General features: G+C 43.2%; 1 protein-coding gene across 1 annotated transcript in view; it reads right to left on the bottom strand.

Annotated features, from left to right (window-relative positions):
- Window positions 1–16,478, bottom strand: part of CLMP (CXADR like cell adhesion molecule) — a 357,508-nt gene that overhangs the window by 122,006 nt on the left and 219,024 nt on the right. The window contains exon 2 of the mRNA XM_078681828.1: window positions 14,883–15,040. Within this exon, the coding sequence (XP_078537954.1) occupies window positions 14,883–15,040 (158 nt within the window). The remainder of the gene's footprint in view (window positions 1–14,882; window positions 15,041–16,478) is intronic.

Below are 16,478 nucleotides of genomic sequence, written 5' to 3'. Positions count from 1 at the left end.
GTTCCTCCCTGCTGTGACGCTAAGAACACCAGCGACGCAGGTAGAAGGAACTCGCCTTCCCAGGGGGCACTGCGACCGCGCATTGGAGCGCGTCACCAGCCAGCGCCAGGCGGCGCTACAAAGCGGGGGTCAGACCGTCCAGTTGTGTGTAACGCTGATGTAAAGACGGGTGCGTGAGAGATCCTACGAGTGAACCGAGACTCGCCTGTTACCAGGGCCGACTCCCGTGCCTGCCCGCTTCCATCTGCCGGTTCCTCCCTGCTGTGACGCTAAGAACACCAGCAACGCAGGTAGAAGGAACTCGCCTTCCCAGGGGGCACTGCGACCGCGCATTGGAACGCGTCACCAGCCAGCGCCTGGCGGCGCTACATGGCGGGGGTCAGACCGCAACGTGGGACGCGAGCGGGACGCCCGGGGCGAAGCCCGGGCAAACGGCGGGCCCTCTACGGCCCTCTTCGGCACGAGTAGGCCAGGCTAGGCCACCCCCCTAAAAATTCATCACTGAGCACCAGGGATCAGTTCCAGCCAGCTCACTGACAGTGGAAGTGTTATTGCTTTTGGTTGACCGCCTCCAAAGTCCTAGTTACCAGACGGGGGTCGGTAAGTAGCCTGTATAGCTGCCACCGAATCGCCCAGGAGCTTGGAAAGAGGAGGGGGCCTTCGATGAGAAGTTTATAGCAGATACAACATCACTATGAAGCAGGAAATGAGTTCGCTGGATACCTGTATAAGGCGCTGAAGTAAGACATTTGCTTTTAAACCTTGAGAGTTACACTTTGTCATTTTTTTGAGTTGTGTGTACAATACTGGGTACAAGACTATCACACCCCTTTGTATAATTATGCCTAAAAGAAATAATCACATGGGATCTGAAACACCAAATAACACCATGGAAAACTACCTTGTTCAAGTGGTCAATAAGATAAACAGTGAGCGCAGACAGTCGTTGGGACGGTCTCAGTCACCTATTCTCCCTCCCATGAGCCCACCGACTTCCTCGCAAGTAAATGAGTCTCTGCTATTAGAATCTAACAATGATGCTCATGAAACAAACTCCCCAGTTAATGTCAGTATTGATACCAGTGCAGTAAATGTGGCGGATGCTGAGCCACATGTGGACAATGACTTAGATGCACATGCTGTCATTGTGGTTGAAGAAAAAGAAGAAGTGGAGGACGAACCATCTGCAAAGCAGTCCACAAGGGCAGTTAGAGCCTGTCGTAGATTACAAAACAAACGTGGGGGGGCACGCTCTGGAAAAAATAAGGTTACGTCACCACCAAAGACAAAAAGCACTCGCCAGAACCATGAGGAGAACAATTCGAGGGAGATATCGGATGAGGACTTAATGTCAAGAATAGCAGAGCTGTTAGAAATAAAAATTCAGACACTTATCAAGCCACTTATTAGCAAGATTGATAAACTTTCTGCGGATATAAAGAAATTGGGAGGTACACAAAATGTATTAGTAGATGAAATAGGAAATGTCTTAAGTAATGTTAACAAGGGCCACGATTGTTCAAAGGAAGATAACGAATCTGGGTCAACACCAGATGTTACCCCACCAGGGCCAACTCTTTCGGAATGCCCGCAAACTGGCCCCAATATCAATGATTTGCCACTAGAAGCCCCAATTGCTCAACTAACTGATCCACCTCATGCTACAGTGCCCCCTAGTTCTGAAGAAGACTCAACACAATTTGTAGTTGAAGCGTCGCCATTGGTGTTAGTTCTAGCTAATACACCAACCCTACCACCGGGTCAAACCGAGTCAACACCGTCACTAATAAGTAAGGCACTATACTGGCTGTCAAATAATATGCAGATAGCACAGGGGGGTGAACAGCGGCTGGCTAACGAAATCAAAATGGCAAGGAGGGTTGGATGGATAGGAAATAAGCAAAAAAAATGGAAGGGCGACTGTGTGATACTAAATTTTTCAAATCCAGCTGCTCTTCCCGATATTCTATCTAATATTCTTCCACCACAAAGAAGAAGTAGTTCTATAATCCCCCTTACATTAGAATTCTTTTACAATGAGTCGCAAAAAGCTAACAATCATAAGTCCCTGAAGCCAGCTTGGTTAGCGAGAAATAATGGATGGGGTGGGGGACCTACAATGTTCGACACGAACTATGTTTCCAAAAATAGGGCTGGCCCATGGCAAGTTAATCAACATAACATACCTTGTTTCACCACTCCAGGGCAAAATTGGAATTTAATGGGCAGACGAGGGCCGGGTACATCTGCTAACAATTGTGGGGCCTTAGGCAATGGCAACTACAACGGAGGATGGCCAGGTGTGCAGCAGAATTTATTACATCCTATTACCCCTGTACCCATAAGCAATGGCAACCATAATGGAGGATGGCTAGGTGCTCACCAGAATCCAGCATGTCCTATTACCCCTGCACCTAGATGGAATGTACCAGCAAATGGTTGGGGTCTTGGGGCCCCATCTTATAATTGGGGAGTTAGCACCTCAAATAGGTTTGGGGCCCTAGCTGGTCTAGCTGATTGCTATTGACTTGATGGAGGGGCTTTGGCAATGTCATGTGGCATAGAATATACACATCCTAGTTTGCATCCTGAGGTTGTACCAAAGCAGATTGCACTTGTTAAAAATCCTCAACAGCCACTGCACTATGTTGATACAATGGCACAAACACCACACTTAGATGTAAATGGGTCTATTGTACAACAGCAGGTAACAGGGAAACCAGGTGTTTTAGAAATAACAAAAATAATCTGTTGGAATATTGCAGGTTTGAAAAAAAACCTTTCAGATCCGGCCTGGCATGACTATCTGGCTAGTGGGGATTTAATCATGTTCCAGGAAACCTGGGGGCTCGAGAATTATTTCAAGGTTGATTATAGATCTTTTTTTATCCCCGCAGTTAACACAAATGGGGGAAGACCTTTTGGAGGCCTAACAATATGGGTGAAAATCACAGGCGGCCTGTCCTTTAAGCAAATTGATACAAATAATCCCGACCTTCTATTACTTGAGTTAAAAAACACTAAGGGTTGTAGCATTTACGTGATCAATATTTACAGCAGACCACATCGATCGTGTAAAGAATCACCAGTTGTAACCCATTTGAGTAATATTGTGGCGGGGTTTGATCAAAATGCAATAATGATTATAGGTGGTGACTTCAATAGAGGTTTCGAACCTATAATAGGCCTAGAAGACATCCACAAGGACGAGGATAGCGTCAATAATATCCCCTTGGTTGACACAAATTATAAAGCACCTTGTACAGTGAGCGCCCTACAACTATTGAATTTGACTCTCGAGCAAGGCCTACGTGCCTGCAATGGGCGGTTGCCCTCAGACTGCCCCAGTAAACCAACATTTACCAGAGGGGCGAATCCCAGCCATTTAGATTATTTTATAGTTTCTCTGAATTCATGGCCCATGATCATCGACCTAATGGTGGATGACCGCACGGAAAGTGACCACTATCCATTGATCTTATCTGTCCAGACCCAGATCTTTAAAACCCTTGATAAAAGTGCTAAAAGTACTGTTTCCTTACCACAGGACCCTCTAGTGGCAAACAACCATAGATCCCTGAAGTGGCCAGTGGTTTTAGGTAACACAACAACCATTAGTCAAATCTATAATGTATTTGTGAGGCACATGTCCCCTCTCTTAGAAAATAGTACTGTCACCCAAAATCCTTGTCTGATAGAATCTCATGATCATTTAATTGACCAACTTGGCGAGATCCTAACCAGGGCGGTAAAAAGATCACATAACGCCCAAAAGAGTAAACAAACAGGGATCACCTGGTATAACCAGGAATGCCGGAGAGCTAAAGCAGACCTAATTACAGCGGTCAGGGGGGATTCAGCGGACACCGTGAGAATTAAGAGAGCTCAGTACAAAAGAACCCTATTAATGGCCAAAAAAGAGTGGGACGAAAGGGTTTGGTCAGATTTGTTGGACGCATGCAAGTGTAAAGACCAAACCTCCTTTTGGAGCCTCATTGCTAGAGGCACCAGGGGGGCGACTGAATGCAAAGATAAATTCTTAGAGGAGGAAATTTGGGTCAAGCGTTTCACCTTGTTATATGCTTGTGAAAGTTCTGGCGAGATTGAAGGTTGGGACAGCTTGCAGCCTCTTTTGGGTGCACATGACACACCGCTTGTCTTCTCCTTGACAGAAACAATTCTAGCATTCAAGGCAGTTAAGCCAGGGAAAGCGCCAGGCCCTGACAGAATACCAGGTGAGCTTTGGAAGCACGAGAACTATATCTGGGCTCCTTATATCAATTTACTATCTAATGATATTGCTAGAGGAGCCCCTGTCCCAGAAACCTGGAAGGGGGCGGAGATTGTAACACTGTTCAAGAAGGGTGATAGGTCAAATCCCTCGCACTATCGGCCTATCAGCTTAATTGACGTATTGCAAAACATTTTTGCCCGTCAAGTCCTTAGCCGGCTCTCCACTTGGATTGAAGAGCACTCTATCTATACAAAATACCAGGCAGGTTTTAGATCAAAGATAAGCACTATAGACCAGGTTTTTAGATTTTTATGTTTAGTCTGGAAATATACGATTATAAGAAGTTCCCATATATACGTGGCTTTTGTTGATTTGAAGGCAGCTTTCGATATGGTCCCAAGGGTAGCCCTATGGAAGACATTAAACAAGATGGGCGTCCCTGGGAACATCCTTCATATTTTAATCAGACTTCACGAGGATAATTACGCACGAGTTAGATGGGGACCAAACGGAGAAGTCAGTGAGAAGATAAAAATAGCGAAAGGGGTAAGGCAAGAGTGCGTAATGGCACCTACCTTATTCTCCTTATACGTCAATGACATCCCCGACACTCTTTGGGCTGCGAGCATGACTCTCCCAAATTGAGTGGGCAAGCCGTTCCGGCATTGTTGTTTGCAGACGACACCATTTTAATTTCTCAGACACCTAGGGGGCTTCAAAACCTTTTAAATAAATTTAGCTTGTATTGCCACGACAAGGAATTAGAAATCAATTCCTCAAAAACAAAAGTTATGACAATCAACCCTCATAAAGGTTTTAGTAAAGTTTTTAGGATAAATAACGAACCTATTGAAGAAGTCCCCAATTTTAAATACCTGGGTATCATTTTAGACAGTAACGTTACATGGAAAACACAACTGGAGAACTCAAAATTAAGGCTGACTCAAAATCAGTGTCCGATTTTAAAGAGGCATAAGAATAGCCATTTTAAAGCAGTCTCACCAGCCATTGAATTATTCAAGTACAAAGTGCAATCATCCTCACTTTATGGCGCGGATCTTTGGGCTTATGCTTTAAAGGATACTTTCCGAGTGAAGGAAAATTCCTTTATTAGGCAACTCCTAGGGATACCTGGGTCAACACCAATGACACCGGTATTATGGGACCTTAACTTTCGACGTACAGATGACTATGCTTCTCTCCGTCCGCTGCTCTATTGGGTACGCTTATGGTCCACTGAGGAGCTGACTGATAACAGAGAAGCATTGAAAGAGATACTGGCTATAAGGAATATCACGCATTTGCCATGGTTAGAGTACGTCAAAAAATGGTTTGAAAAACTAGGGTTAAGTGATTTTTGGTTTGACCCTGACTCTCTTACAAATAGCTCAAAAAGGATCTTGAAACAAAGGTACTGGGACTATATTAGAGACTCAGTGTTATCAAACCCCAGAACAGGGACTCTAACCTCGAATTTTTTTTAATTAAAAGTGGCTATGCAATTAGAGCCCCTTATGGACGAAATTTATCCTCCATTGGCCAAAAGCCTATACTTAAAGTTCCGGTATGGTATTTTGCAATTAAAAGAAAGGACAACTAGCTGGAACTGCAATAAGGGGTTGGCCGGGGCCGCTGGCTCAGATATATGTGAGTTTTGCGAGATGGGGCTGAAAGAGGATGTGTCCCATGTTTTATTTATATGCCCAGCATACCTTAAAGCTAGGAAAAAATGGCTAAAGCCAATCTGTAAGAAGTTAGTCCTCCGACAAATTAAGGTTGGACTTAGAATTTTTAAGGGAGACACTGCCCAATCGATTGTGTTCAGCCTGAGCCGTTTCCTCCTATGTGTAGCCTTGATTAGGAAGATGAAAGATCAAAAAACTTAAGGAAATGGGCTAGTTTACCATATTACTGTGTTAACTGTTGGCTGCTAAAGTGCTGCTTGCTTACTGTTCTGGTGTACACCTTTTAACAAAAACAGATGTTTAATTTATAGTTTTATTTTGTATATTTATTCAGTGTTCTTGTACATTTGAGGGGCCGACTAGGACTAAACTACCCCCAAGTAGACAATCTGGGGAATGAATTGAATTCTATATATTATATGCAAAGGAAGTGTGTCGATACTTTTATCCATTCGCTATTTTTTATGTATTCAAACAAATTTTCGTTTTTTAATGTGATATGATGTATTATGGTCAAATGTATTGTATCTTACAAGGTTTTTTAAACCGAATAAAGATTGAATGAATCGTAAACCTATTTTGTGATTCGGTGATAGGTTATTGAATCACAAAATAGGGTTTGGTAGATAGAAAAAGGCTTTTTACCAGTCGCAAACGGACAAAAAGCTGCGTACATGTGACCCTTAATTCATACTTGCATTACTTCACTATTAGAGAAAATTACAAGTTTAGAGCTTGTGATATGAAATTTTTGTATTGTAAACACTCAGCTCCTGTGTGTGCCAGGCAGCAGAGGTGACAGCAGAAAGCAATACGAATGCCAACCCTGACATGGAAGGCTATGTCAGGGTGTATTTAAGGTGTCTGGATGTAACTACCTTGGACACAGTACCCTCTGTCCTCACTGGGGAAATGTTACCCAATATGGACAGCGATTATCATCGTGCAGCCTGAGCCGTAAGGACCTTGCCCCTGGATGTAATCCAGAAAGGCTGCCCTTTCTAAAGATTACTACTAATCATCCTTGTCTCAAACTCCCTCTTGTCTGCAGCCTTTATGTAGCAGTTTTGGCTAATGTCCCATGCTCAATTACAGCCAGGGTGGAAACCCATGCAAGTCTTAAGAAAAAGGTGTGCCACTGGCTAGCTAAGATTCTCATTTCAGCATCTTGGAATATATACTGATATTCTTTTAGTCAGAAAAAGGAATTGGATTTGGTCATCAAATAAACACTCAATCAGTTATAAACTGTAGAAATCCGACTCCATCTGGCTGCTTTTCAATGTTTCTCAAAACACTTATTGTAATTTCAAGAACAATTGTGTTATCATCTAGCCAGTGGGCTAATTATATCCACAATTTTCTGTCACAGAGCCCATCAAGACCTGCTTACTGCCCTACCCCCCAATCTTCTGAATCTATCAAATGAGTTTGCATCCCCACATCCAACAGATTCAGTCCTCTGAGTCAGCGATGTGGTGGGCACAAGGTAGGTGGTTGAATTAATGTTTTTTATTTAATTTTGCCTATCCCGTTGTCTGTCGACTCAAGCCCTGCCCTGCCCTGTCCCACCACTCTTAACTGTACCAGCCGCGGCTGGTGACTATAACCCCAATCAACTAAAACTTTCCCTACAAGACTGCTCCCAACCATTCCGGTATAAAGGTGTTATTAAGCTGGTCCCCAAGGATAAGGGACTTAAGCTCACTTGGCAGGTGCTCAATATCACCTTCTTGCCTGCTATTACTGTCAAGTGTAATCTTAGCCAGATTGTTGAGAATTTGCTAACCACAGAGCATCCCCCATCGGAAGTGATTGTGGCCTCTGAACATCTAAATCAATCTATGAAGTCCCTCCTCACTTGTCCTGCTAAGAATTTTGATACTACCCAGCCAGGCTGGTTTGATAAGGATTGTAGGGCTGCTAACCAATTCCTGCTATCTGCCTTAAATTACAGCCCTAGGGATAGGGCTCTTATAGCTAAAGAAATGGCAGCATCATAAAATTACCTTTAACAAATGCAATTTAGCCCTTAAAGAGGAAGCCTGCACCAGTCTTATAAGTTCATGCAAAGAGAAGGATACTAGAGGTTTTTGGGCTATTGTAAACGGGGAAAAGGTGAACAGAAACCAAAAGTAATGGGCTAGGGACTAATATTAATGCAGACAGCTGGACTAATCATTTTAAAGGCATTTACTCCTTTGATAACCACTGGAATGTGCATTTGAATGATGTTCCCCCTCATGTGTCTTAAACATCAGGTTCAACCTTGAAGAGGTGATTATTGCCATTTCCACTAGCCCATCCAGAAAAGCTTTGACCCAGATGGGGTTCCAACGGATCTCTACAAAGAGAACACTGCACTGTGGGCCCCATTATTACTAATTCCCTGAATGCTGCGATATCCTGTAGGATTCCTGCCTCTTGGAAGCAGGCCACTACTGTTCTGAATTTTAAAAATGGCTATATGCATGACTTCCGTTGTTATCTACTTATCTCAGATTTTTGATTTAGTTGTTTAGGTGGTCAGCCTGCACAGGGTAGAGGCTTGGGCCCAACAGTCTAGTGTCCTCAGGAAGGTACAATATGTTTTTAGAGAGTGTTTGGGAGACTTAGGATCAGTGCCTTAATCTTAATTTATTGATAGGAAAATATGCCATTGCCAAAAAGGTCCCCCTCTTCCTTACCTTCATGGATTTAAGCAGTGCCTTTGACTGTGTATACCGCTTAACATTATGGCTTATCCTCACCCAGAAACTTTGCCACAAACTTTGTTGGATTTTCCACAAACATTACATTGGGGTTTTAGCAATGGTTAGGTTTGGCACAGAAGGGAACTTCCACCTTTGATTTGTCCTGTGTTGCTCACCAGGGGTGTGTTTTTGCACCAATCCTGTTTCTCCTATATATCAATGACCTAAATTCATTCCTTTCTGCTAAAGGCAAAGATCTACCAATGGCGAACTCCATTCCAGTGAGAGCATTACTTTACGTTGATGATGCGGTTTCGCTTTCCAGAACACTCAATGAGTGAAGGGCTTTATCTGAGAATGTTGTCCTTTTCATGGATAATTTGGACCTAGACACGAATACAACTAAAACCCACCGTATGGTGTATGGCCCCTAGAGTAGGAAAGTCAGCCTAGCTCTATAATGGGTTATAACATTACTAGGGTTATGAAATGTTCTTTTCTAGGGGTGACGTTTGATTGCTGTAATACCTTCCTGCCTTGTCTCTCTAATCGCTGCCCCTGCTTTAACCATGCTATGGGGGCCCTGTTTGATGTGTCAGCTAAAGTAGATAGCAAACCAATGATTCCCCTGCTGGAAATGTATAAGTTGAAATGTCTACCTGTGTTAACATATAAGGATGGAATATGGGGCTTTCGAGAATGTACTCAGCTTCATGGGGAGAAGAACCGTTTTTGCAGGCACCTCATAGGTTTAAGTCCAGGTAGACCCCATTAATATCTGCATGAGGAGCTGGGCCTGGTCTATGTTACTGATCAAGGGGGGCTTGCCCCACTCCTCCTCTGGATATATAACACTCAGAAAGCAACATTTAATCATGAAGTTATAATTGCTTGCCTGGCTTGCGATTTTGGGCTTAGGCTAATGTAGCTGGACTCTATAAAGTAAACAGCAGGAGCTTTAGGAAGAGCGGATCTACTGAGCTCCATGCTTCAGACATTGTTACATGATGGATGTGTAAATTCCGAAGACACATTGTATTTGTCTACGTTATCTTCACTCTCTTTTTTAACACCTTCGCTGCGGCTGCTATTCCGCTGCAGCGCTAAGGGGGCGGAGGGGCCGCGCGGCGCTCAAACGCTGGTGACAGAACCGTTCCGTCACCAGCCTCGGGTGAGCTGTGCTGATGACGGAGCGCTTCCGTCATGGCCCCGCCCGCTTAATAGAACGCGCTGCGCAGGCGCGAAATCAGCGCCGCGCAGGCGCGTCGGGCGGGCCATGACGGAACCGCTCCGTCATCAGCACAGCGCCATCGCGGCTGATGACGGAGCGGTTCCGTCATCAGCGTCGAAGAGGTTAATGTGTATTGTATAACAACTTTTAAACAAACTTTGTTTCATTATCTTTGAGATATAATGTACATGGACTATGTGGTCTATTTTACTGACAATAAGGTTTTTATGATTAATAAATGATTGTGTAATTTTAAATTTTTTGTGTTTATTGTTCTTCCTAGCTTCATATGGTTCAATCTTCTGTATGGTGGATAAGTGAGTTGGAAAAGTGGAATACCTGGTTTACATGTGGTATGCTGATTGTATGACGGTTAGATTATATTATTCCACCCGAAGGTATTTAATCTATTTTCACTGTACAGTGCCTTATTCCTTTGGGTTAAAGGGGCCCGCCTTTCTTCACTAGTGCCCAGTACAGAGGGCCATTACTCCCACTTTTAAGGGCATTGCAGTGATTCTTTTATTGATTTTATCCTAATCTCCACCCCTCTTTTTTATCTGGTATCTGACTTTTTGATTAAACCAAGTATTCACAGTGATCATGATCCGTTATGTCTCAAAGCAAGTTGGCCCTCATTGGGCTTGAAGAAGGGGAGTGGGGGAGTAGGTGAACTACAGCCAACAGACAGGGTAGAAGGCTTAAATGGGTGCAGATTATCTCTGGTTCTCTTCATGAGTCTCTCCTAGCCAGATGTCAGTACGAGATCCAGACCGTTCTGGCTGCACAGCTGCAGCCTGATGTGACAATTCTCAATGCTTTTGAATCCATATCTCGTTCTATCACCAAGTTAATGACGGTCCCCTCTTCCAATAGCCACCGAGGTAGGGCACCAAGATCATTTGACTCAGCATGATTGCGTGCGGCGGGGAGGCTTAAGGAGGAACAGCATGCCGCCCCTAGAAAAAGAAGCCTGTTAGACCTCTCAGAATGCGGTATAAAGTTGCCCTCAGAAAACGTAAAGAAACCTTGAAGGAGGATGCTTGGTTAAGCTCATGGATGCTAGCACAATCAGGAGTAGCACCAAGTTCTGGAGAATTACTAACAGCCCTTTTCTGGGAGAAGAGCCAGCAAAATCTCTGGACGCACACATCACAGAGAATGACTGGGTCAGCCACTTTGAGGATATGTTTGGGGACACTCTGGTTCAGAGCTCATCCTGTGGGGTGGATATCAAAAGTTCAGCACTGACAGTCTCGGAGAGAGAAGTTAGCAAGGAATAATGGGTATGACGCGTAATAAGGCACTTGGACCAGGTGGGCAGGGGTGCTTACCTCTGTTATCAATGCGGCTGTTATATGTTGCCCCCGTCATCTTGGGCCACTTCTATCATTGTCCCAGTTTTTAAAAAGGGGAACAGAGATAGTACAGAGATAGCAGCCATTGTTATACACCCATCTCCCTGTTGGACTCTGTGGTTAAGAGAACGACATCCTGTGAGATGCCCAATATGGTTTCTGCCCTTGCAATTCAATGATTGAGCAATGCCTGTACCTCTTCATGATAATGAACAAGTATACAGAGTCCAGGTCTGGAATGATCTTTTTGGCCTTTATGGGCCTCTCCTCTGCACTTGATTGCATAAACAGGTGCATGTTGTGGCAGACCTTGCTCTCCCTAGGGGTGGACAGGGACATAGTTCTCTTCTTACAAGATCTCCATCAAGACACCAAAGGCGGCAGTTCGATACTCGGGTGACTTGAAGGTCTCACGCCTGTTCCCATCAAGAGTGGGGCCTGCCAGGGTTGCACACATGCTCCCTTCTTTTTTAAAATAAACATTAATACTCTGGAGAGGATCCTCCTGGAGACCGAGGCGGACTTTCCCCAGGCGGGACGGCGTGGTCTTCCAGTCCTGTTGTATGCAGACGACTCCGTCTTAAAGGCCAGGACTGAATGGGGAGTGCAAATGCCTTTAAATTCCTTTGTTCAGTTTATGGGGGAACAGGACTTGAAGGTTAACATCTCCAAGTCTGTTATCATGCTAGTAGGGGCCTGCCCCAGTAGGCCATATACCTTTATGGTAGGGTCCCCCCTGGTCCCAAGATCAAGTGTTTTCTCATACCTGAGGGTGTTGATAGATGAAAAATGAAATGGGGGCTCAACTCACCCATAATAAAAAAATGACCTCTCTAGGGAGTCTGCTGGCTTATTCAGATTTGCTTCCAGACTGGAAAAAATACAGATGGGGGGCTTATTAAAGCTTTACAGGGTCAAGTGTATCTCAAAGACTCTATATGGTAGTGAAATATGGGGATATACTACCACAGATGAACTTCAAACCGTGGAAAATACGTTTTTGAGACAGATTTGATCCGGTCCTCAGGGTACCCCCTCTTTCAGGTTACATGAGGAGTTTGGTATGACATACATCACTAACCTGATAGCAGTTCACCCTATGTCTCTGTTGTTAAACATTTGGGCTGGCAAGGGGGTAACACTGAATAAAGTGATTTTAAACGAGTGTTCGGCCCTCAATCATGCCTCCCGTGTGCCATGACTCAAATACCTTGACGAGAGCTTAAAGAGCTTGGGGCGAGGAGATCTTTTCACCACCCCATATCTGATGAATAAGAGGGAGTTGAACCTCCTAAAGGTGGCCTTCTTTGCCTTGCAGACCGTGTTAAGGGAAGAGAGGGAGCTTTTGAAGCCCAGTGTACATCGCTTCATCATGCTAAAAACCAACCAGATGGTGGAGCCGTAATTACGGGGGTTCATAAACTCATATGACAGATTTTTATTGACCAGGTTTCGGTTCAACCTTTTTCACCTCCTCCTCGCCCAACAGAGGGGTCAGAGTAAGGGGCCAAGCCTGTTGTCCTGTGGCACCGATGGACAATCTCCACAGGACATGGTCCACTTCATGATGTAATGCAGCTTCTATGATACCCCTCGAAAGTCCTACTTAATCCTGATTCTGAAAAAGGCCAACTTCAGGCTAGTGCGACCTGCTTTTATCTTTTTACAAATGCTCACAGGTAGCACTGTTTTTAATGTGCTCAACTTTTTAAAATCTGCCATCAGGCTTAGGTGATTAACTAGCTTGCCCACTTACACCTTTTATGTCACTATGTACTTTATATTATTTCGCTCACCTGTTTGATTATTTTACATTGTATAAGTTGTGACTCATTGTGCTAACTTTGAGCTTTTGTACTAATGTATTTAAAAAACTTTTTTTAGCACAAATTATTATCTAATTTGGTATGTTCCTGTAAAGACAGTCTTTTTTAATCATAATTTTATCATGTGCTTATATGGTTTTAATGCAAAAAGAACAATTGATGGACAGAATGCAGAACAATGTCATATATTCACCCCAGTACAGAGATCTGGGCCTAAATCCATTGCTTCTTTGCTCACCATGCCATTCCAGTTTGGACCCAGCCATATGCAAATCAGTCTTGACCCTGCGCCCAATGGGAACAGTCCAGCCCAAACTGCCAGGTCAGGTCCTCCCTGGACTGGAAACAAGCATCCTAGGACCGGTTTCGGGCTTTCATGCTTTTATGCTCATTTCCGGTCCAGGCAGGACCTGGCTTGGCAGTTCGGTCTGGAATATTCCCATGAGGCACAGGGTCAAGACTGATTTGCATATGGCTGGGTCTAAACTGGGATGGCATGGTGAGCAAAAGAACAATGATTTTCACCCTGGTCTCTTGACTGGGGGTGAATGTATGATTTATTCAGCATCCCGTCCATCATTTGTTTGCATAGCACTTTTCACCCTAAGTGGGATGGGTATGCCAAAACGTGGGTCCCTTGCTCACTGTGCCCCTGGATTCAAGCTAGCCTGGCTGATGAAGGGTAATATCGAGAAACCGGTACCAGGATGCTTCTTTCCGGTCCAGGGAGGACCTGGCTTGGCAGTTCGGTCTGGACTGTTCCCATAAGGCACAGGGTCAAGACTGATTTGCATATGGCTGAGTCTAAACTGGGGTGGCATGGTGAGCAAAAGAACAATGGATTTAACCCTGATCTCTTGACTGGGGTTGAATGTATGATTTATTCAGCATTCTAGCCATCATTTGTTTGTGTAGCACTTTTATGGTTTTAATACCTGAAACCGAATAAAGATAATTTTGGATAACAGGGCCTCCGCTGACTTAGCTGGCTGGATGCAGGATGCCAGGCGAGGTCTAAATGACCTTTTAAATCTCCATCCAAAAAGAGTGCTGCAACCCTGAATTATTTTGATGCATGATTATTTTCGGGAAAAGTTTTTTGGCAATCCTTAAACCCAACAATGCAGTTTCTATTAGTTGGCAAAATGGATGAATTATCGGAAAAGTTCCTTCCGAATACCATTAGATGAATTTCATTTATGTTCAAAAAGTATTTTATTCAACGTTTACTGCACCCTGCTGAAAGTGTCTAAGTGCTGGTAAATCAAAGAGTTGGAGACAATGTAGGCACTGAGAAATCTGCAAATGGAGACTATGCTACCAAACCCTGATGTACCAGCCTGGCACCCGTTGTTCATTCACTAGGTGACACAGCAACAGTGCAATGATTTTCAGTGCCGTATTAATTTGCCTGCTTGGCACTCCTTTTGCGCTTACAAAAAGCATCTCTCAGGCTTTTTGCACTAACTTGCACCACCATTACATGGTGCCCTAAGGCTGATGCCATCCTTTGCTGAATACATTTTAAAAAGATGTAAATTAGACATACCTACTCTCTGCCAATTTACACCGCCATATTACACTGGCAGGTTATTTATGTGGGCGTTCATTGTGCAAAGTATTTTAAAATGATGAATGTGTAAGTTCCATATTAATGAAAAATGAATTATACAAAGATATATTGCACTACAGTGCACTTGCCTCTATGTGGTTGTGTAGAATTTTTGGGGAATATCCCAAAACAGGTCATGAACATTCAATATAAATTGGTTGAACATCTACTGATAAGTAACTTTGAATGAGACATATTTTTTTTATGTTGAGTGATATGAACTACTAAGTATCTTTAACTCACCACTTTCTGGCTGTTCTCAGACACCTGCAACAACCACTCTATGTCTAGACTCTTCGGTCCCAGCAGGCTCATGCGGTGCTGGCAGGGCAGCGTCACGTTCTCCTCCGCCACTTTTTTGATCGCGGTTTGGGCTGCGCCAACCCATACACAACTGAAAACTGAACCAAAAAAACTTTGTATTAAAGAGGCGTTCAGAACATCAGTGAGCATCTGTGGACATGGGGAGCCACATTACATAAACTTTGCATTGGGACAAAAAACAAGGGAAAACCAATTTGCAGCACTGAAATTGGAGCAAAGAAATGGTGACACTGTCACTATTGCAGAAAGGTGTTTGCGCCAAGGCAAAAATGAGAAAATGGATTGGGAAATCAGTGCAAAGCTATGTGTATACATCGCCTCACTTGTGTCATGTTTGTCTCAAACATACATTCTTATTCATATAGAGCCATATTACACACAATAGGAGAAAATTAATTTCCTTAACTTCTCATGTAAACACATTTAAAAAAATGCGAAATCAATTTATGACATGTTTAATGTGGTGCAAAGAGCATATGCTGATATCTCTAGTGGATATGCACCGAAAATAATGTAAAACAATGTTGTCCCCTTTGGTTTTTTGGCTTTGCGCAAACCTTCTGCCACACAGTACCTCATTTCTGATCTGCGAGTAAAGAGTGTGGCCATTGTGCGCCGTAGGTAGTAAACTATGCCACGCAGAACATCTCGTTTTGCAAGTACATGAATTACACAAGGATTTTTCTGACCTCCAAGCGAAATAGAAATTTGCCTGATAGATCCACCGCCTTAGACTGTTTTTTAGGAGTTCTATGGCAAATCAAAAAGACGATGGCCTTGAGAAGCCCAGCCTATTGAGTGTAGAACAGCCCAGTTTTGAAATGTATAACCAGTCTGAATTCCTTAACTGCTATTTAAAAAAAAGAACTTTAAAACATTTGGACAAGCAAGATGCAATTTTTACATAATCTCCTGAAAACTTCTGTAAAAGCAAATATTTATAAATATAAAAATAGTCTACATGCAATCTTTTAAACTACACACGCTGATTTTGTGTCTATGGGCTGCTACTTTACTTTTTGCATACATAATATTGGATTAAAGAAATAGATTCTGGAGCTAACTAGAGTGCAATTAATAAGGAATACAATTGTCCTTATTTACGTGCATTTTTAATCCCAAAGAGAATTTAGAAAAAGTCTACCAAAACTAAATGGTACAGGTTGCATGACTGATTTTGATTAATGTTGTTATTAGATCCTAGTGTCCCTCACACACATTTTGTCTCAATAGCCACAAAATGTGGTAAACAATGTTGGCTTTCTGCTGAGGAACTTTCTTTTTTAAATTATTCTGGCAACTGCGTCTATTTAACTTTCCTGATTGAAAACGACCAGCAGAGGTCAGTAAAATACCAGAATCACTTTAGAATTCTCTATATTCCAGTCCATAGAAATTGTCTTCCATGAGCACCCGTAGACAATAATATTTTATTTAAATCTTGTATTTTCAGTGATATAACCCCCGAAGGCCCTGATTTTATATTAAAAACAGCGCTTTGGACTATACCATTTC

This window comes from Lissotriton helveticus, chromosome 3_1 (genome assembly GCF_964261635.1).
Source record: "Lissotriton helveticus chromosome 3_1, aLisHel1.1, whole genome shotgun sequence".
Taxonomy (NCBI): domain Eukaryota; kingdom Metazoa; phylum Chordata; class Amphibia; order Caudata; family Salamandridae; genus Lissotriton; species Lissotriton helveticus.
Note: the sequence above shows the minus strand (reverse complement) of the source record. Positions and strands in the feature narration are given on the sequence as shown.